Source organism: Drosophila novamexicana, unplaced genomic scaffold (assembly GCF_003285875.2).
Source record: "Drosophila novamexicana strain 15010-1031.04,08,12 unplaced genomic scaffold, DnovRS2.1 tig00000770-arrow-pilon, whole genome shotgun sequence".
Taxonomy (NCBI): Eukaryota; Metazoa; Arthropoda; class Insecta; order Diptera; family Drosophilidae; genus Drosophila; species Drosophila novamexicana.
In genome coordinates this window covers 273,527-295,808 of record NW_020824821.1, presented here as the reverse complement: position 1 = coordinate 295,808, position 22,282 = coordinate 273,527, and the positions used below count along the sequence as shown (strand labels likewise).

The 22,282-nt window shown below is 42.1% G+C and overlaps 1 protein-coding gene and 2 long non-coding RNA genes across 5 annotated transcripts; all 3 read right to left on the bottom strand.

Moving 5' to 3' along the window:
* Positions 1–224: 224 nt before the first annotated feature.
* On the bottom strand, positions 225–6,797 carry LOC115763817. Of its 2 annotated transcripts, XR_004017956.1 has the most exons (7): positions 6,777–6,797; positions 1,002–1,167; positions 885–928; positions 648–766; positions 535–584; positions 406–477; positions 225–333 (listed from the first exon to the last, which is right to left on the bottom strand). It is a non-coding gene; the product is annotated as an uncharacterized LOC115763817 (long non-coding RNA). The 2 variants fall into 2 exon arrangements; XR_004017957.1 differs by lacking the exon at positions 535–584.
* Positions 6,798–9,622: 2,825 nt separating this feature from the next.
* On the bottom strand, positions 9,623–16,195 carry LOC115763816. 2 transcript variants are annotated; one of them, XR_004017954.1, is made up of 7 exons: positions 16,175–16,195; positions 10,400–10,565; positions 10,283–10,326; positions 10,046–10,164; positions 9,933–9,982; positions 9,804–9,875; positions 9,623–9,731 (listed from the first exon to the last, which is right to left on the bottom strand). It is a non-coding gene; the product is annotated as an uncharacterized LOC115763816 (long non-coding RNA). The 2 variants fall into 2 exon arrangements; XR_004017955.1 differs by lacking the exon at positions 9,933–9,982.
* Positions 16,196–18,897: 2,702 nt separating this feature from the next.
* On the bottom strand, positions 18,898–21,287 carry LOC115763865 (calphotin). The gene is made up of 2 exons (XM_030706641.1): positions 19,245–21,287; positions 18,898–19,193 (listed from the first exon to the last, which is right to left on the bottom strand). Exons 1-2 carry the CDS (start codon positions 21,244–21,246, stop codon positions 18,964–18,966), a joined length of 2,232 nt encoding a protein of 743 aa, XP_030562501.1. The 5' UTR covers positions 21,247–21,287; the 3' UTR covers positions 18,898–18,963.
* Positions 21,288–22,282: the final 995 nt, after the last annotated feature.

Genomic DNA, 22,282 nt, shown 5'->3' with positions numbered 1-22,282 from the left:
AACTTAAGTGCGACGAGAGACGAACCAAATAAGCCAAAAATTAACGGCTCCGGCACCAAGGAGACCAGCTCGCGCACCAGAGAGGCCCACGAAACATTCGAAGGCCAGGATTCAGTTCAGCGGCGCAAACCAGCCATACCCGCGACGCCGCCAGCAAGCGTCGGCGCAAACCTGAAGGCGACGAGACGAGCCACCAACGACCGGGCTCCAACAACGAAGAAGCGGCCACAGGCGAGACCCCGCCCACATCCACCGAGTGAGTCCGTTCCATGTTTTTGCCCATCCTCGTTCGAGCCCCTGGCAGAGTCAGAAGAAGACTCCTAATTGCACTCCCTGAAAAGGAGTAGATTTTTTTTTATCGTTAAATTTAGTTAATTTGTATTTATAAAATATATTTATACATACGTAGGCACTTACGCCGAGCTTCACTCTAGAGTGCGAACGGTGAGGGGAACTCCAAAGGTGATGCATCTGCGCCTGTAAAATATAAAAATCTAAAATTAACACTTGCGCGAACTATGCTCACAGACTTACCCAATTTGAATTTACGCATTTATATCGCCCCTTACCACCCCCAGAGAGCTCTTTAGGTAGGGTAAGGTAGAATTAAGCGATTTAATACATACAATACATAATACGTGACATACCCAGTTTTAAGTAATTGTGTGGGCCATTGTTCCTAAATCGGCGCAACGATTGCCTCTAAAGTGCCTCCGTGCGCGTTTCTTTTGCGGCGACTAGCAATATCCTTGTAGTATTTCGTCGCCTGTTCCATTCAGTGTTGTAAAAAAATAAAAAAAAATTAATTCTATAAGATAAGAGAAAAATTTAGGAATTAATGCGCTTTGTCAATTAGTATAAATATATGCAACAGTAATACGCACCTGTGAAGTTAATGAATTATCCGCTTGCATGAGATCCTAAACAGCTGCAAGATAAATGCCATAAGCAATGATTATGATTGTTATACATTTTAAGAAAACGCAACCAATTATACGCACCTATTGAAAGAAATCATGTCCGGCTAAAATAATATTGTTGGGGAGAGTAGGCATTATGGCCGACACGGGCTAATATAGGCCATTTAGTGGCCAAAATGAGGGAGACGAGTGGAGGTGATCGTCTCATGGTAGGGCGGGTACGCTGGGTCCGGAACCGGGGCCCGATCTGGAAGAGTAAGGTGGATAAATAGTGTTTTTTTGTTAATTTATATTTTTTTTTTTTTTTGATTTGGTGAAGACAGTTGCGAGAACTGTCTATGGGGTTGGTCGACGCAAAATACTGCGGCAGATGACCAGATACGTTGTGGCTAGGATAGCTCGAGGCAGTCCTGTGTGTAGTCAGTTGTTTGTGTTGGTTCAGTAAGCTGGTGTGTGTCTGTAATTGTAATAATTAATTATTTGGTTTAGATACTTATTTTTGCTTCATTTATGAATTTTGTTAGTTCTCTTAAGTATAGATGTTCTTTTGTTTTTAGTATATCTTTAGTTGAGTCAGCGCGAGTAAAAATTTTGTATTTTCTTCTTAAACTATTAAATTTATGGCATTGGAAGATGGAGTGTTCTGCGCTTTCTATATCATTGCATACTTCACACATGTTAGTATCAACTTTGTTGATTTTGTGTAGGTATTTTTTATCATATGTATGTCCAGTGAAGAGGCGGTTTATGAGTTTAATATTGGATGCTGTCCACTTTATCTTCTTAAACCATGGGTTTTCTGTTAGGACCGGGAAAAGGCTAAAAAAGAAAATGCCCTTGGTTCTACATAATTCCTTATAATGGTTGTTCCATGTTTGCCATACGCGTCTTTTTGCTGCTCTAAATGCATCTCCCACACTGTAGCTTATGTTTAGAGGGATACCTTCTGTGCATGCCTTTTTGGCTAATGCGTCAGCTTTTTCATTGATCTTTATCTTTTTGTGACCTGGGATCCATACAATTTCTGCTTCTTCTAAGCGTGTCCAGTCTAATATCATATGAATTTCCGCCACTATGTATGAAGATGATTGTTTTTGCCTTAGAAGTGTTATCGCCCCCATGCTATCCGTAAATATTACATGTTTGGCGATATTTTTTTCCCTCGCTATTTCCATTGCTGTTTTTATCGCTAATAGTTCCGCAGATGTCGAGGAGATTGCTTTGTTGCAGCTGAAAATATATTCTTCCTCGCTGGTAACGTTGTATACCGCTATTCCAACCGTATTTTCCATTACAGAAGCATCTGTTGCAAAAATGTGGTATCCCAATTCTTTAAATTTGTGGAGTGTATTTTTAAATGTCGACTGTATTTCCTCAAGAGAGGTATTGTTTTTAGTATTACTTAGTATTTTTGTTGTTAATTTTAAATTTGGATTTGAGTTATACTTTGTTTTTGGTTTTGTGTTGTCCAGTATGTCTTTGTGCGCTTCATATGTTTTCCTGTATGGAGATTTGTGGTACGTTGATTTGATTGTGTTAAATAGGTCTTGATTGTATGTTTTGAGTTTAATTATTTCTTTAACAGTTAACAGTTCAGCCCTGAAAAGGGGAGGGAGCTCTCCTGCAAGCGCATAAATGATGTGAGTCGGCGTGGAAGGTGTCACTCCCATACATCTCCTAAGTGGGATTGCAAGCAGTGAGGTTAGGTTTTTTGCTATGCCTTTATTCATGTTCAGCGTTGTACAGGCGTATTCTACTTTGCTTCTTATGAAGGTTTTGTATATGTTTACAGCAACACTTGGTCTAAGGCCACCTTTGATCGATGTTGAAAATTGCAATACCTGTTGGCTCCTCAGCATTTTTGCTTTTACATCTTTAACATGATTCTTAAGCGACATATTTGCGCTCAGCAACCTTCCCAGAAATTTGATTTCCGAGGCTTGCGGTATGTTCCTCCCATTAACGACTAAGTTGATCATTCTTCTCTTGCTTTTGCTCATCGATAGGGAGGCTGTTTTGGTGGCATTGAAGTTCAAGCCTATATCTTCACATAGCAATTGGAAGGTTGATAACTTGTCCTGTATGTTACTCACTGCACTTGGGAAGGATCGTTTGCTAGATAGGATTATAAAATCGTCAGCATACTGGTATACTTTAGTATCCGGGTCTTCTATTTGGTGCAATCTTTTAGTGTACAGATTGAATAGGATAGGAGACAGGCAACTGCCGTGCGGGATTCCTCCGCATACTTCTAGCATTTCTTCACCAATTTTTAGATATCTGCTGGACATGAAATTCATTATCCACATGACATATTTTGCGGGTATGCCCTCGTGTAACATGATTTTACTTAAATATTCTAGACAGACACAGTTATACGCATTGTTTATGTCTAGACTGACTATGACTACTGCTTTCTTCTGTTGTTAAAGTAGCGAGATTGTGGTTAGTAAATCATTTATGCACATGGTCGTGGATTTGTTTTTTCTGTATGCATAGGACTTTATAGGTAAGATGTTGTTTTCTTCCACGTATTTAGAGATTCTGTTTTTGATCATCATGTTAACAGTTTTGGCAAGGGCCGATATGAGCGATATTGGCCTATAGTTCTCGAGATTCGTAGGGTCTTTGCCATGTTTGAGTATGGGTGCTATGTTTATGATTCTCCACTGAGGAGGAACTGTGCAGTCTTTAAAGAGATCATTATATATGTCAATGAGCTTTGCTTTTCCGTTCTCATTTAATGCCTTGAGCATGTCATATGTTATTTTGTCATGCCCTCCCGCTGTGGGCCTTTTGTGATCTAGGACTTCGGTTAACTCTGACATGGAGAAGAGCATCTCTGCATAATTTTGTTCTTTTGGGAACCTGAGTTCCTGGAAATTGGTTGATCTTGAAACCTGGTCTTTTAACATTTGTAGAAAATGCTTGTGCATAGATGGGCAGAGTTTGGCTGGTTCTGGCTGTGGGCAGTTTTTCAGGGAGTTGAGGAATCTCCAGGCCATTCTTGTGTTCGGTTGCTTGTCCACCATGCTGATTTTGTTAATGTAGCTTTCTTTTTTTGCTTTGGCAACTGCATTTTTCCAGAGTTTCTTTAGAGCAATAGCTTTGTTGAAATTAATAATGGAGGGGAAATTGTTGGCCTTTGCTTGTGAAGCTATAAAATGTCTGTATATTTTTTGTAGGTCGTCAGACCACCAGTATTTGGGGATTTTATTATTTTGTATAGAGTAGCTTGATGTTTTGATTACAGATGAGAATTTTTTGTTGAAGTCATCCAGATTATTGCTGATTGTGAGGTTGGCAATATCCTTCAACAATTTTTTCTTGGCCAGGAAGGTAGTTGGTTTGACTGCTGTGTAGTCTATGTTCACTATTATTGGAAAGTGGTGGCTTCCCCCTAACTGGATTGGCCTGACCAGCCAGCTTTGAGTCGCATTTATTTTGGAGAAAGTTAGGTTGCGCTTGGAAGGTGTTAGCACCTGTATTCAGGCATCTGAAACCTGCATTGGTCATGCACTCTTCCAGAAATCTGCCACGTGCATTTGTTATGTTACCGCCGAAGGCCGTGCTCTTGGCATTGAAGTCACCAGCTATTACTACATTTGTCATATGCTCTAAATGTGCAAGTAGCATGGACATCTCCTGTTTGAACTCCTCAAGGGGGATTCTCGGCTCGAAATAGACCGAAACTAAGGTTAGATTTGTATTTAAATTGGTCGTCGTTGCCATGATGATATCACAATTTGTACTATACTGCAGTTTTCTAAATTTTATATTGTTTCTGAATGCTAAGGCTACTCCTCCATATCCATCTGCTCTGTGTTTTTTGATTAAATTGAAGTTGGCTAGTTTTCTGTTATTTCTGTTTTCGTCATGTGAAAAAATTTCAGAAAGAAAAGCTATATCAAAGTTTTCTGTATTTAGAGCAAATTCTAAATTGTCTCTATTTGCCTTCAAAGATTGAATGTTGTATTGAAATATTTTAATGGGCATCTTGATTTTGACTATTGTTGGATGTTAAATTGGGTGGTTCATTTTGATATTTAAGTGCGTTTTCGAACTTGTCTTTTAATAAATTTAATTTTGTACTGAGCTCATTGTTGTCATGGAAAAGTGGAGAAAATAGTTGGAATAATTCATTACATATTGCTGTAGTTTCATCCTTCTTTGGGTAATTATATGTCCAATCGCTTGTGTCATTGGTGTATGAGGGCAGAATGAAGTGTGGGCGTGGCTTATTGAAGCCAACGACCTGCTGCACCACTTTGCTGTATTTCGTTTTGTTGATAATTTGATTGACACTTGTGTCATTGCTGATTACATTTTTAGTTTTTGGACTTAGTTGGGGGAAATTGGTCTCATAGTTTTTTTGGGTGTATATCTCATTGTTATTGAGAGAATAGCTTTCCATGACCTCTTTTCTGGCCAGTTTTTTAATTGTCATGATTTTGAGAATATCAGTTTCCTTGTTCCATACTGTGCAAGAACTCTTCTCCCAGGAATGATGTCCACTACCGTTACATAAGATGCATCTTCCACTTTTGCATCCAGGGGGGCATCCATTTTCTTTGCCACAGCTAAGACATCTTTTCTTTTCCACAATTGAAGCATTGTCTTACATTGGGGAAAAAGTGCATTACTTTTAAGGAGCAAATGTTAAAAAGTTGAACAGATTTCGGTATTTCATTGTTAAGAAATCCTATTTTGACTGTTTCAGTTGGTTCTAGTATGATTTCTTTCAATAGTTCACCCGCTTCATTTTTTTTTCTCCTCATAATTCTTTCAACCGTTTTAATTTTGATTTCGGATTGGATATTATTATAGATATCCTCGTCAGACCAACTTGTTGGTACCCCACGGATTACGCCATATGTCTCAGTGTAGTTCCTCGGGATGAAAGCTTTGTACTTTAATTGGCTGAGACTTTCATTTTTAATTATCTGGTTTGCATTGGTGGCATTATCAAAATATAATTTGTAAAGCGTTGCTCCAATCGCCGTTATGTTCTTCAGGCCTTTGAGTTTAAGGTGACGAATTTTTTCGTAGAGGAAAAGACCATTCTTTATATTTTTATTTTGGATGGCTTCATTTTGACTTGTGTCTACTAGTACACAAGCAGCTCCTAGATGTTCGGCATCATACAGGAAGATAGGTTTTTCAGACTTTGGGTCATTTGGGTCATTTGTGGTGGTACCTGAGTTGTCTGTGTTTGAAATCAATTCATTGTTCTTATTTTCATTTTCTTTGTTACTATTTGTAATTTGGGTTTTTAGGTATTTGATTGCTGAGTTTGGTAGCTTTTTCAGATAATTTTCTGCTGAGCCCATATTGACATTTGTATACTTGCATGTTTTTTTTGATCGAATGAGCGCTGCTTATCGATGTGTCACTCATTGAGCTGTCACTAATTTCTGCAGAGGATATGTCATTTTTTTTTGTTATTTCTCTATTATTAGTATTCTCTTTGGCATTTATTTTGGGAGGTTTTGCCTCGTTGTTGCACTTTGCCGTTTTATTTCCTTTATTATTCAATTTTGTTGATATGGCTGTTTTCTTGAGCTCAGGGGCTTCTCCTTCCGGGCCAAAGATGTCAAGGTTATCAGCATATCTTTTTGTGGCTGACGCCAGTGGGGTGGCGCCCGCCATGTTCTCTCCTCTTCTCTTTAGCACTTCTTAGTCTAGAGGACTTACCACAGCTGCAGGAATTGAGATTTTAGGCACTTTGGGATTTTATGTTTTGTATGTATTTTTGTTTTTTTTTTGTTTTTTTGTTTTTAAGGCACACTAGCTGGCTAGACTTCCGTTCAGTCCGGTTGACGGCAAGCGAATGTTAATTTATATTGAGTGTCTTACCTTTGTTGTTTACATTTTCATAGTTGTTACAGCTGTGTATTTTGTTCATGAGTTAGTAGTTCCGAATATTTGTTATCGATTATGCGGTTCATTTTGAGTAGTGTTGTGTGAGTCTGTTTTGCTACAGACGTGTAGCTTTGTTGTTATCGATTGTGCGGACTGCGGGCCAGGGATGGGACCACACCCAGAGAATCCGATGAGCCAGCCGGCGCGGCCCACTGAGAAACAAGCAGTTCCGTAACACATTGATTAGCTCATTCTGATTCTGACCGAGAAGGAATGCCTAGCCGCCAAACTGGCCATACATCGATTCCGGCCGTACGTGGAGATGATGCCGTTCACGGTAATCACCGATCATGCGAGTCTGCAGTGGCTTATGAGTCTCAAAGACTTGAGCGGGAGATTAGCCAGGTGGTCCCTAGAACTGCAAGCGTTCCCTTTCTCCATGCAGTACCGCAAGGGAGCCGACAACGTCGTCGCAGACACATTGTCCCGAAGCGTGGAAGAGGTCGAACTAACCCCGGAAGATCTGTTGGGATTTCAGACCCCGGAGTTCGAGAGCACCGAATATCGAGAGCTGATAAGAGAGGTGATGAGCCAACAAGGGAAGTTGCCGGACCTTAGAGTGCAGGACGGACTTCTGTTCAAGAGGACCGTGCACGAGAGCTTGGAGGATGAGGTCGAAGGCACCAGTTGGAAGCTCTGGGTGCCGGAGTCGCTGACGGCAGGACTCATCCAACAAGCACACGCGGACGAGACGTCAGCTCATGGAGGCATGAGGAAAACGCTGCACGCGCTGCGCAGGCGATATTATTGGCCCAACATGGCCATACAAGTCAGGGACTATGTTCGGAAATGCGATACATGCAAGGAGACCAAGGCACAGAACTACCGAATGCAGGTCGGAATTGGGGAAGAAGTGCGCACCGACCGCCCCTTCCAGAAGCTATATATCGACTTCTTGGGGAAGTATCCACGGTCGAAACGAGGGCATGCGTGGATATTCGTCGTCGTAGACCACTTCTCGAAGTTTACTTTCCTGAAGGCCATGAGGGAAGCCACCGCGGCGGATGTCGTGAACTTCCTAGTGCATGAGGTGTTCTTCAAATTTGGCGTGCCGGAAGTGATCCATTCGGATAATGGACGACAATTCGTGTCAAAGTCGTTCGATGCGATGGTCCAGGCGTTTGGCATTACTCACCTGCGCACACCAGTGTATTCGCCTCAGAGCAACGCCGCCGAACGCGTGAACCGCACAGTGCTGTCGGCAATCAGAACCTACCTGGGTCAGGATCATCGGGAATGGGACGCGTACCTACCAGAGGTGGAAGTGGCGATCCGGAATGCGGTCCACAGCGCTACGGGAGTCACTCCGTTCTTCGCGGTCTTTGGACAGCAGATGTACCTGAATGGTTCCAGTTACAAACTGGCCAGGAAGCTGAGATCATTGGCCGACCACAGTATTTCTGACCTTGACGCAAAGGACAGACTGGCTGTAATCCGAAGCCAAGTCAAGGACCACCTGCACACCGCATACGAGCGAAGTCGCCAACGGTACGACCACCGCGCGCGACAGCTCCATCTGGAACCGGGACAGGAAGTGTGGAGGCGCAACTTCGCACTAAGCAGCTTCGGCAAAGCCTTCAATGCCAAGTTCGCCCGGAAGTTCTTGAAGAGCCGCGTCGTCCGAGCCGTGGGAACCAACGCCTACGAGTTGGAAGATCTCCAGGGACGCGTGCTAGGCGTCTTCCACGCAAAAGATATACGAACATAATCGTAATTTGCTCACCTCCCTGCCAGGCAACGGCGGCGGCAGCGCCAGTCCCCCCTTTTTTTTTGGGTCAGCGGCAAAAATATAGATTACTTGTCGTGGGTGTGGCCTACGTTGGGCATCGTTATTAGCCGGCTGGGTCAATCCATGAAATGCGCACGCAGATTCCTTGTAACTGTCCTTCATGTCGTTACAATAATCTGCGTGGTGATGTTGCATTTGACGTTATCGGCAGCACCGAGGGTTACTCAGTTGGTTGCGTGCGATATTATCGGCCACGCCGATATCTTTTGTCATATGGTCGGAGTATGCGGGGTGAAGCTGGGCCCACGGCGGAGCCCAAATTTTTGAAGGGTGGCAACGCCAGACATGCGATCCACGGCGCCAAAAGCGACGATTGCTATTGGCCGCCCGGTTCGCTCTTAAAGAGAATATGAGGAGAGCGGATCGCATGCCCTTGGATATGCCCTTGGCCTTCATTTGGGCCGTTGACCCAAAAAAAAATGCAGCTGTGCAGATGAGCAGCAACGGTGCCCGCCTCGCAAATGTATGCGTGTGCCGAAATTCGGCACCGATGGTGTGGCTGCCCAAAATGTCGAGGAGTTCGATTTGTTCAGCGGTTAACGGCGGGCGTGCCAGCTCGAAGTGAGCATAAAAGTTGTACATTGCATTTCTGCTAAAAGGACCCGAATTTCTTCCTTCTGCAAATTAAGCCGGCGCATAATACAAATGACTTAACGGACAAATAAAAGTTTCGTTTTTGTGTTCTTTTTTGCCGTTTAATAAATATATCGAAAGCAAACCGCTCGAGTCACAAAAAAAAATATAATAAAAATTTAAAAGAGACTTAAAACTTAAGTGCGACGAGAGACGAACCAAATAAGCCAAAAATTAACGGCTCCGGCACCAAGGAGACCAGCTCGCGCACCAGAGAGGCCCACGAAACATTCGAAGGCCAGGATTCAGTTCAGCGGCGCAAACCAGCCATACCCGCGACGCCGCCAGCAAGCGTCGGCGCAAACCTGAAGGCGACGAGACGAGCCACCAACGACCGGGCTCCAACAACGAAGAAGCGGCCACAGGCGAGACCCCGCCCACATCCACCGAGTGAGTCCGTTCCATGTTTTTGCCCATCCTCGTTCGAGCCCCTGGCAGAGTCAGAAGAAGACTCCTAATTGCACTCCCTGAAAAGGAGTAGATTTTTTTTTATCGTTAAATTTAGTTAATTTGTATTTATAAAATATATTTATACATACGTAGGCACTTACGCCGAGCTTCACTCTAGAGTGCGAACGGTGAGGGGAACTCCAAAGGTGATGCATCTGCGCCTGTAAAATATAAAAATCTAAAATTAACACTTGCGCGAACTATGCTCACAGACTTACCCAATTTGAATTTACGCATTTATATCGCCCCTTACCACCCCCAGAGAGCTCTTTAGGTAGGGTAAGGTAGAATTAAGCGATTTAATACATACAATACATAATACGTGACATACCCAGTTTTAAGTAATTGTGTGGGCCATTGTTCCTAAATCGGCGCAACGATTGCCTCTAAAGTGCCTCCGTGCGCGTTTCTTTTGCGGCGACTAGCAATATCCTTGTAGTATTTCGTCGCCTGTTCCATTCAGTGTTGTAAAAAAATAAAAAAAAATTAATTCTATAAGATAAGAGAAAAATTTAGGAATTAATGCGCTTTGTCAATTAGTATAAATATATGCAACAGTAATACGCACCTGTGAAGTTAATGAATTATCCGCTTGCATGAGATCCTAAACAGCTGCAAGATAAATGCCATAAGCAATGATTATGATTGTTATACATTTTAAGAAAACGCAACCAATTATACGCACCTATTGAAAGAAATCATGTCCGGCTAAAATAATATTGTTGGGGAGAGTAGGCATTATGGCCGACACGGGCTAATATAGGCCATTTAGTGGCCAAAATGAGGGAGACGAGTGGAGGTGATCGTCTCATGGTAGGGCGGGTACGCTGGGTCCGGAACCGGGGCCCGATCTGGAAGAGTAAGGTGGATAAATAGTGTTTTTTTGTTAATTTATATTTTTTTTTTTTTTTGATTTGGTGAAGACAGTTGCGAGAACTGTCTATGGGGTTGGTCGACGCAAAATACTGCGGCAGATGACCAGATACGTTGTGGCTAGGATAGCTCGAGGCAGTCCTGTGTGTAGTCAGTTGTTTGTGTTGGTTCAGTAAGCTGGTGTGTGTCTGTAATTGTAATAATTAATTATTTGGTTTAGATACTTATTTTTGCTTCATTTATGAATTTTGTTAGTTCTCTTAAGTATAGATGTTCTTTTGTTTTTAGTATATCTTTAGTTGAGTCAGCGCGAGTAAAAATTTTGTATTTTCTTCTTAAACTATTAAATTTATGGCATTGGAAGATGGAGTGTTCTGCGCTTTCTATATCATTGCATACTTCACACATGTTAGTATCAACTTTGTTGATTTTGTGTAGGTATTTTTTATCATATGTATGTCCAGTGAAGAGGCGGTTTATGAGTTTAATATTGGATGCTGTCCACTTTATCTTCTTAAACCATGGGTTTTCTGTTAGGACCGGGAAAAGGCTAAAAAAGAAAATGCCCTTGGTTCTACATAATTCCTTATAATGGTTGTTCCATGTTTGCCATACGCGTCTTTTTGCTGCTCTAAATGCATCTCCCACACTGTAGCTTATGTTTAGAGGGATACCTTCTGTGCATGCCTTTTTGGCTAATGCGTCAGCTTTTTCATTGATCTTTATCTTTTTGTGACCTGGGATCCATACAATTTCTGCTTCTTCTAAGCGTGTCCAGTCTAATATCATATGAATTTCCGCCACTATGTATGAAGATGATTGTTTTTGCCTTAGAAGTGTTATCGCCCCCATGCTATCCGTAAATATTACATGTTTGGCGATATTTTTTTCCCTCGCTATTTCCATTGCTGTTTTTATCGCTAATAGTTCCGCAGATGTCGAGGAGATTGCTTTGTTGCAGCTGAAAATATATTCTTCCTCGCTGGTAACGTTGTATACCGCTATTCCAACCGTATTTTCCATTACAGAAGCATCTGTTGCAAAAATGTGGTATCCCAATTCTTTAAATTTGTGGAGTGTATTTTTAAATGTCGACTGTATTTCCTCAAGAGAGGTATTGTTTTTAGTATTACTTAGTATTTTTGTTGTTAATTTTAAATTTGGATTTGAGTTATACTTTGTTTTTGGTTTTGTGTTGTCCAGTATGTCTTTGTGCGCTTCATATGTTTTCCTGTATGGAGATTTGTGGTACGTTGATTTGATTGTGTTAAATAGGTCTTGATTGTATGTTTTGAGTTTAATTATTTCTTTAACAGTTAACAGTTCAGCCCTGAAAAGGGGAGGGAGCTCTCCTGCAAGCGCATAAATGATGTGAGTCGGCGTGGAAGGTGTCACTCCCATACATCTCCTAAGTGGGATTGCAAGCAGTGAGGTTAGGTTTTTTGCTATGCCTTTATTCATGTTCAGCGTTGTACAGGCGTATTCTACTTTGCTTCTTATGAAGGTTTTGTATATGTTTACAGCAACACTTGGTCTAAGGCCACCTTTGATCGATGTTGAAAATTGCAATACCTGTTGGCTCCTCAGCATTTTTGCTTTTACATCTTTAACATGATTCTTAAGCGACATATTTGCGCTCAGCAACCTTCCCAGAAATTTGATTTCCGAGGCTTGCGGTATGTTCCTCCCATTAACGACTAAGTTGATCATTCTTCTCTTGCTTTTGCTCATCGATAGGGAGGCTGTTTTGGTGGCATTGAAGTTCAAGCCTATATCTTCACATAGCAATTGGAAGGTTGATAACTTGTCCTGTATGTTACTCACTGCACTTGGGAAGGATCGTTTGCTAGATAGGATTATAAAATCGTCAGCATACTGGTATACTTTAGTATCCGGGTCTTCTATTTGGTGCAATCTTTTAGTGTACAGATTGAATAGGATAGGAGACAGGCAACTGCCGTGCGGGATTCCTCCGCATACTTCTAGCATTTCTTCACCAATTTTTAGATATCTGCTGGACATGAAATTCATTATCCACATGACATATTTTGCGGGTATGCCCTCGTGTAACATGATTTTACTTAAATATTCTAGACAGACACAGTTATACGCATTGTTTATGTCTAGACTGACTATGACTACTGCTTTCTTCTGTTGTTAAAGTAGCGAGATTGTGGTTAGTAAATCATTTATGCACATGGTCGTGGATTTGTTTTTTCTGTATGCATAGGACTTTATAGGTAAGATGTTGTTTTCTTCCACGTATTTAGAGATTCTGTTTTTGATCATCATGTTAACAGTTTTGGCAAGGGCCGATATGAGCGATATTGGCCTATAGTTCTCGAGATTCGTAGGGTCTTTGCCATGTTTGAGTATGGGTGCTATGTTTATGATTCTCCACTGAGGAGGAACTGTGCAGTCTTTAAAGAGATCATTATATATGTCAATGAGCTTTGCTTTTCCGTTCTCATTTAATGCCTTGAGCATGTCATATGTTATTTTGTCATGCCCTCCCGCTGTGGGCCTTTTGTGATCTAGGACTTCGGTTAACTCTGACATGGAGAAGAGCATCTCTGCATAATTTTGTTCTTTTGGGAACCTGAGTTCCTGGAAATTGGTTGATCTTGAAACCTGGTCTTTTAACATTTGTAGAAAATGCTTGTGCATAGATGGGCAGAGTTTGGCTGGTTCTGGCTGTGGGCAGTTTTTCAGGGAGTTGAGGAATCTCCAGGCCATTCTTGTGTTCGGTTGCTTGTCCACCATGCTGATTTTGTTAATGTAGCTTTCTTTTTTTGCTTTGGCAACTGCATTTTTCCAGAGTTTCTTTAGAGCAATAGCTTTGTTGAAATTAATAATGGAGGGGAAATTGTTGGCCTTTGCTTGTGAAGCTATAAAATGTCTGTATATTTTTTGTAGGTCGTCAGACCACCAGTATTTGGGGATTTTATTATTTTGTATAGAGTAGCTTGATGTTTTGATTACAGATGAGAATTTTTTGTTGAAGTCATCCAGATTATTGCTGATTGTGAGGTTGGCAATATCCTTCAACAATTTTTTCTTGGCCAGGAAGGTAGTTGGTTTGACTGCTGTGTAGTCTATGTTCACTATTATTGGAAAGTGGTGGCTTCCCCCTAACTGGATTGGCCTGACCAGCCAGCTTTGAGTCGCATTTATTTTGGAGAAAGTTAGGTTGCGCTTGGAAGGTGTTAGCACCTGTATTCAGGCATCTGAAACCTGCATTGGTCATGCACTCTTCCAGAAATCTGCCACGTGCATTTGTTATGTTACCGCCGAAGGCCGTGCTCTTGGCATTGAAGTCACCAGCTATTACTACATTTGTCATATGCTCTAAATGTGCAAGTAGCATGGACATCTCCTGTTTGAACTCCTCAAGGGGGATTCTCGGCTCGAAATAGACCGAAACTAAGGTTAGATTTGTATTTAAATTGGTCGTCGTTGCCATGATGATATCACAATTTGTACTATACTGCAGTTTTCTAAATTTTATATTGTTTCTGAATGCTAAGGCTACTCCTCCATATCCATCTGCTCTGTGTTTTTTGATTAAATTGAAGTTGGCTAGTTTTCTGTTATTTCTGTTTTCGTCATGTGAAAAAATTTCAGAAAGAAAAGCTATATCAAAGTTTTCTGTATTTAGAGCAAATTCTAAATTGTCTCTATTTGCCTTCAAAGATTGAATGTTGTATTGAAATATTTTAATGGGCATCTTGATTTTGACTATTGTTGGATGTTAAATTGGGTGGTTCATTTTGATATTTAAGTGCGTTTTCGAACTTGTCTTTTAATAAATTTAATTTTGTACTGAGCTCATTGTTGTCATGGAAAAGTGGAGAAAATAGTTGGAATAATTCATTACATATTGCTGTAGTTTCATCCTTCTTTGGGTAATTATATGTCCAATCGCTTGTGTCATTGGTGTATGAGGGCAGAATGAAGTGTGGGCGTGGCTTATTGAAGCCAACGACCTGCTGCACCACTTTGCTGTATTTCGTTTTGTTGATAATTTGATTGACACTTGTGTCATTGCTGATTACATTTTTAGTTTTTGGACTTAGTTGGGGGAAATTGGTCTCATAGTTTTTTTGGGTGTATATCTCATTGTTATTGAGAGAATAGCTTTCCATGACCTCTTTTCTGGCCAGTTTTTTAATTGTCATGATTTTGAGAATATCAGTTTCCTTGTTCCATACTGTGCAAGAACTCTTCTCCCAGGAATGATGTCCACTACCGTTACATAAGATGCATCTTCCACTTTTGCATCCAGGGGGGCATCCATTTTCTTTGCCACAGCTAAGACATCTTTTCTTTTCCACAATTGAAGCATTGTCTTACATTGGGGAAAAAGTGCATTACTTTTAAGGAGCAAATGTTAAAAAGTTGAACAGATTTCGGTATTTCATTGTTAAGAAATCCTATTTTGACTGTTTCAGTTGGTTCTAGTATGATTTCTTTCAATAGTTCACCCGCTTCATTTTTTTTTCTCCTCATAATTCTTTCAACCGTTTTAATTTTGATTTCGGATTGGATATTATTATAGATATCCTCGTCAGACCAACTTGTTGGTACCCCACGGATTACGCCATATGTCTCAGTGTAGTTCCTCGGGATGAAAGCTTTGTACTTTAATTGGCTGAGACTTTCATTTTTAATTATCTGGTTTGCATTGGTGGCATTATCAAAATATAATTTGTAAAGCGTTGCTCCAATCGCCGTTATGTTCTTCAGGCCTTTGAGTTTAAGGTGACGAATTTTTTCGTAGAGGAAAAGACCATTCTTTATATTTTTATTTTGGATGGCTTCATTTTGACTTGTGTCTACTAGTACACAAGCAGCTCCTAGATGTTCGGCATCATACAGGAAGATAGGTTTTTCAGACTTTGGGTCATTTGGGTCATTTGTGGTGGTACCTGAGTTGTCTGTGTTTGAAATCAATTCATTGTTCTTATTTTCATTTTCTTTGTTACTATTTGTAATTTGGGTTTTTAGGTATTTGATTGCTGAGTTTGGTAGCTTTTTCAGATAATTTTCTGCTGAGCCCATATTGACATTTGTATACTTGCATGTTTTTTTTGATCGAATGAGCGCTGCTTATCGATGTGTCACTCATTGAGCTGTCACTAATTTCTGCAGAGGATATGTCATTTTTTTTTGTTATTTCTCTATTATTAGTATTCTCTTTGGCATTTATTTTGGGAGGTTTTGCCTCGTTGTTGCACTTTGCCGTTTTATTTCCTTTATTATTCAATTTTGTTGATATGGCTGTTTTCTTGAGCTCAGGGGCTTCTCCTTCCGGGCCAAAGATGTCAAGGTTATCAGCATATCTTTTTGTGGCTGACGCCAGTGGGGTGGCGCCCGCCATGTTCTCTCCTCTTCTCTTTAGCACTTCTTAGTCTAGAGGACTTACCACAGCTGCAGGAATTGAGATTTTAGGCACTTTGGGATTTTATGTTTTGTATGTATTTTTGTTTTTTTTTTGTTTTTTTGTTTTTAAGGCACACTAGCTGGCTAGACTTCCGTTCAGTCCGGTTGACGGCAAGCGAATGTTAATTTATATTGAGTGTCTTACCTTTGTTGTTTACATTTTCATAGTTGTTACAGCTGTGTATTTTGTTCATGAGTTAGTAGTTCCGAATATTTGTTATCGATTATGCGGTTCATTTTGAGTAGTGTTGTGTGAGTCTGTTTTGCTACAGACGTGTAGCTTTGTTGTTATCGATTGTGCGGACTGCGGGCCAGGGATGGGACCACACCCAGAGAATCCGATGAGCCAGCCGGCGCGGCCCACTGAGAAACAAGCAGTTCCGTAACACATTGATTAGCTCATTCTGATTTTCGGTGAAATGTGTCTAAGTTAAAGACTGCGAACAAATGTAAAAAGAATATTTCGGGTACTATATAAAACTTGCTTTCGAGGTTAGAAAATATTTCTTAAATATAAACCAAAGAGTCTCACTTAAGCAGAAAGTAAATTTAAGCACAATAATATGAATAACACACCAAAGAGAGTTAAGCTCGTGCTTATTAGTGTCCAGGATTAAATCATCAGGAATATAAAAATAGTTCTTTCAATCGAGTGTGCGCTGTAAGCAAAAGAAAATTAATTTTAGCGTATATCTTAATTAGAATTTAAATTATAATTCCATTAATATTAATTAAAAATATTTTTCTAGATATACTTTTTTAATTTAACTTATTTTAACCTCATTTACGAAAATTAAATTTATCTAAACTACTATATACCTTTTTCATCTCGTAACGACCACCTTTATCAAAAGCCAATAGACAATAACTCTTATTTTCCAAAATTGAATATAAAATTTCAATTTAATACCGATTCGGCGCAGCCATTTCATTTAGCTGGCAAACCCCCTGTTAAACTTGTAAGCTCCATATAAGTAGCTTAGATACAGTTCACAATCGAATGACAGTGCAAATGTTTCACAAATCCACACCCTATGACCCCCTTCCCACTTCTATTTTCCTGCTCGCCTTCAGCGTAGACTGCAGCAATTACACATTTACACTTTCGGTCAGATACTCCCCACATGGAGCAATTGGATATCATTAATGTGGTTAAATTGTATAACCCACTGCTGTCAGAGGCTGCTTACAGGGCCAAACGGGCATCTAGTTTTAAGACCCAACTCCGCAAATGCTGATGTCTGTGTGTGTATGTGGTTGGGGAATTCTCTGTCAGGGTTTCGTATAACAGACATGTTCCAAGTGCCAAAAAGGAAAGTCTGGCGAACATTTTTGCCTTTACTCTTGCTTTTATTTTCTTTCATTTTTTGGTACACATTTAGCCACAAGCCCAGACAGCTATGGCAAGAAAAAGAAGAAAATTTACCATAGTGAAAACAACAACAAGTTTACTCTGTTGCTCCATTTGCAACATTTATGGTGTTTGCTGTGTGTGTGTGTGTGTGCGTGTGTGTGTGTGTGTGTGTGTGTGTGTGTGTGTGTGTGTGTGTGTGTGCGTGTGTGTGTGTTTGTGTGTGTGTTTATGTGTGTATATGCGTGTGTGCGTGTGTGTGTGTGTGTTTGTGTGTGTGTGTGTGTGTGTGTGTGTGTGTGTGTGTGTGTGTGTGTGTACAGAAGGTCATTTTATTGTTTCCAGTCAAAATGGTCAAATGGGAATTTGTTTTTAGCCATGTTTGTTGTTTTTTTGTGCGTTGCGATTTGCCTATAGATTTAGATTGAGCTGTCGTACATGTTATTGGGCTTGGGCCGTAACGAAAACCCGGCGTCAGCCAGTCAGACAGCGCCAGAGATTGCTTGGCATATCATGTTAGTCAAAGTTGGTATAGCGAGCGCGAGGGAGAGAGAGAGAGTGGATAATCAGAATGATTAGAATAATCGCCGTAGGTGGCTTTTTAAGCTGACTCCATGACACCCATTCGTATTGAACCGGAGCGAACCGGAACGAACTCAGAGTTGGCTCATTAAATTTGCAGCCCTTCAATAGTCAGTTTTGCCAGTGTTTAAAAATGTTTATTGCCCTCGCATGGGCTAAAGGCAAACGGCTCAATTCCCAGTCAAAGTGAATTTTATGGTCATGTGCAATTTCTGGTCTAAAGGGTCGATTTGGGTATTTGGCAGATGAAAAACGCTTTTCTTTGAGCAAGCCCCAGCAGCCGAAGGGCGCTCAAAGACAAAAGCAGATAAATATTTTTCTATGCACATCAATTCAATAACTATTCATGCCAACTTTTGCAATTCATTAAATAACAAAAGTTCTTAGAAAACATTTTGGGTTTTAAAGTCTTTTAGCTTTAAGATTGAGCCAACTAATTAAATTTGATTATTGATATTTAACAATTACATGAAACTCAGCAATTGCTCACAAGTAGCTGAAAGTTTTCCAAACACAGCAAATTTATTCAGTTCAATCTACCAAATTTCTGCGGCGGTTGCTATGTCGCTGAGTAATAATTAATTTTCAAATACAACCATGTCCTACGCGAAGGCTCGTCATCTTTCGCCGAAGCGGAGATAGCGGGACTTCGGGGTGGTATTTAAGAGTTTGTTTATACAGCAAATGCCAACGCATTCGCATAATTTCATTGTAAAGCGCGAGCTGGAAAATTTTGCATAGCTGACAAAATGTTGTTGGGCGGATGGGTCGTTGGATGGAGGGGGGAGGGTGTTGTCTGGGAAGTTACATATATTATAAATGTCTGTGGTGCCATTCCTTGCAATTTATTTAGCATTGCGTAAAAGTGTCTTAAACTGCAAGTCGTAGATTTGTACTTGTCTCTGTTAAGCAGCAGCTTATAAAAGGATACAAACTTTCTTGAACAGCATTTATTAATCATATTTCAGATATTCAACATTAGTTAAGCAGATACAATAGTATTATTGTTTGGACACGCCTAAAATGTTCTCTATTTCGCAGATTCGATCCAAGACTTCTTGGTTTCGAGCTCTTTGATCGTTGAGCTTGTCCGCTATGGCATCCAAGGTAGCTGCGATGGCCAACAGCGACACATCTGTCGTATTCAGATCCCTGCGAGTCGGATATATCTTTGCCCCGGGCACAACTTCAGACTGATCCCCATATGCATTCGATAATCCAATTGCTGCACCTAAAAGTTAATCGTATAATAAAATAAAACTGACAGCAGATTCGCCCGAACCTGAATCCCCAACAGCTGCTGGTGACTCCGATTGTTTTGTAGGTACATCCATTACTACATAGCTGGTTACTGGGGTTGCCACTGGCTCAGCTACAAGAGCCGTAGTCTCCGCGACAATTACGGGCGTTGCCAATGACTCAACAACCGGAGCTGGGGTCTCCACTGCCACTGCCTCAGTTACCAGAACCTGAGTTTCCTCGACAGCTACGGGCGTGGCCACAGGTTCAGATACCGAAATCAAAGTCTCCCCGACAGCTACTGGAGCTTCCACTGGCTCAGCTTCCGGAACAGGGGTCTCTACGACAGCTACGGGCGTCTCTACAGGTTCAGATACCGAAATCGGAGTCTCCACGACAGCTACGGGCATTGCTACTGGCTTAGCTACCGAAGCTGGGGTCTTCATGGCAGCTACGGGCGTCGCCACTGCCTCAGTTACCAGAATCTGAGTTTCCACGACAGCTACGGACGTTCCCACGGGTTCAGATACCGAAATCGGAGTCTCCACGACAGCTACGGGCGTTGCCACTGGCTTAGATACCGAAGCTGGGGTCTCCATGGCAGCTACGGGTGCTGCCATTGCCTCAGCTATCGGAGGCGAAGTTTCCAAAACAACTACGAGGGTTTCTAGTGGCTCAGCTACCTCAACTGGAGTCTCCACGATAGCTTCTGCCGTTGCCACTGACTCTGTTACCAGAACCTGCGCTTCCACGACAGCTACGGGTGTTGCCACTGGATCAGCTACTGCAACTGGAGTATCCACAACAGCTACTAGCGATGCCACTGGTTTAGCTACCGGAGCCAAATTCTCCACGACACCTATGGGAACTGCCACAGGTTCAGCTGCCGAAACCGCAGTCTCCACTACAGGTGCAGGCATTTCCACTGGTTCAGTTACCAGAATCGGGGTCTCCACGTCAGCGTCGGGTGTTGGCACTGGCTCAGCAACTGAAGGTGAAGTTTCCACAACAGCTATTGGTGATGCCACTGGTTCAGTTATCGGAGCCAGAGTCTCCGCGACAGCTACAGGTGTTGCCAGTGACTCAGCTACCGGAATCGGAGTCTCCACGACAGCTACGGGCGTTGCAATTGGTTCAGCTACAGGAACCGGAGTATTCATGACGGGTACGGGTACTGCCACTGATTCAAATAGAGGAGCTGAAGTTTCCGCGATAGGTACGGGGGTTGCCACAGACTCAGCTACCAGAACCGGTGTTTCCAACACAGCTGCTGGTGCTCCCACTAGTTCAGTTACCGGAACTGAAGGTAGGGGTATTGCCACTGGCTCGGCTACCGCAACTGGAGTATCCACGGGCTCCAATGGGGCTGCCACAGGTTCAGTAACCGAAACTGGAGTCTCCACGGCACGTAAGGGGGTTGCCACTGACTCACTTACCAGATCTTGGGTCTCCACGACAGCTATTGTTGCTGGAACTAAAGCCTCCACGACAGCTACCGGTATTGCCACTGGCTCGGCTACTGGAACTGATGTCTCCACGACAGCCAATGGGGTTGCAACAGGGTCACCTACCGAAGCCGCAGTCTCAAAGGTAGCTATATGGGCTGCTACTGACTCAGTTACCCGAACCGGTGTCTCCACGACAGCTACTGGTGCCGGAATTGAAGTCTCGACGACAGCTACCGGTGTTGCCACTGGCTCAGCTAGCGGAATCGAAGTATCCATTATAGTTAAGGGTGTTGCCACAGGTTCGTCCAGAGGAGCCGGGTTCTGCACAACAGCTGCGGGCGCTGCCCCCGGCTCTGCTAAAGGAACTGAGGTCTCCACGACAGCTACTGGAGTTGCTACTGGGGCAGCCACAGGAACTGGAGTCTGCACGACAGGTACGGATACTGCCACTGATTCAGCGATCGGAATGGGCAGTCGCACGTCAGCTACGGGGGCTGGCACCGGATCGACTGCCGGAACTGGAGTCTCCAAGACAGGTGTTGCCTCTGGATCGGCTATAGGAGCTGGAGTTTGCACGGCATCTGCTGGGGTTGCCATTTGGGCAACTATTGGTGCCGGTGAGTCCACGACAGCTACCGGAATCGAAGCCTTCATTACAGCAAGGGGTGTTGCCACCAGATCGGCTTGAGGAACCTGGTTCTGCAAGATAGCTACAGGGGCTGCAAGTTGCACTGCTACAGGATCTGCTGGAACGGCAGATACCGTAGCTATGACAGGCTTAGCTACCGTCTCCGCGGCGATAAAAGGGGTTACAACTGCGTTTGCAACTAACGCTGGTGACCCTAAATCAGGGACGATGAATTCCGCTGGCTTTGCGACCGTAACTGATGTGGACTCGAGTGGAGTCCCGACAGCCGTTGCTGGGGTTGCCATTGTGTTGCTTTAGTATTTCGGTGATTGGTGCTTATGGCGTAAAGCAATTTTTCATTTTTTTAAAATGAATTGCCAATTAAATATCTGTAATTGCCTTTTAGATTTATTTAGCACAAGGTATTCTAAACTGAGACCTTCGGCAAGCAGCTTTCACTTTCATTAAAAGCAAATAGCTGAAAGCGAAGGGAATAGACGAGACATGATAAGTCGCTTAGTCGTGGCCTTCAAAAAAGTCATTGCCCGAAGGAAAGTGATGTTTAACCATGAGAAAAGGCATATCAAAAGCGTAAAATTACAAAACACACGTGCAATTTTTACCGAACCTGTCGTCATTCACGCTGTTTCTTTGTGCCTCAATCGATATATTGAAATGAACTTATTTTTGCATAGGCGCCAGCTTGGCGAGTGTCGTGAAAAAATGCTTCAACGAGCACAGAACAACACTAACAAGTAAGAGGTTCTAGTCGGGAGCTCCCGACTAGGGGATACTCTGATCCCTCTTCTTCCAACATCAAATGCATATATATATTCTATTTTAGAAGCTATGTGTCAAGTTTGGAGACTCTAGCTTTTATTATTTACCAAAATTGCCCAAAAAACAGGATATCGATATCGATTTTTATCGATTGCTTGGAAACGGAGTAAGTTATCGAATATCGGAAACAAACTCGATCTGCGCGGGCACTAGGAGCACATACAT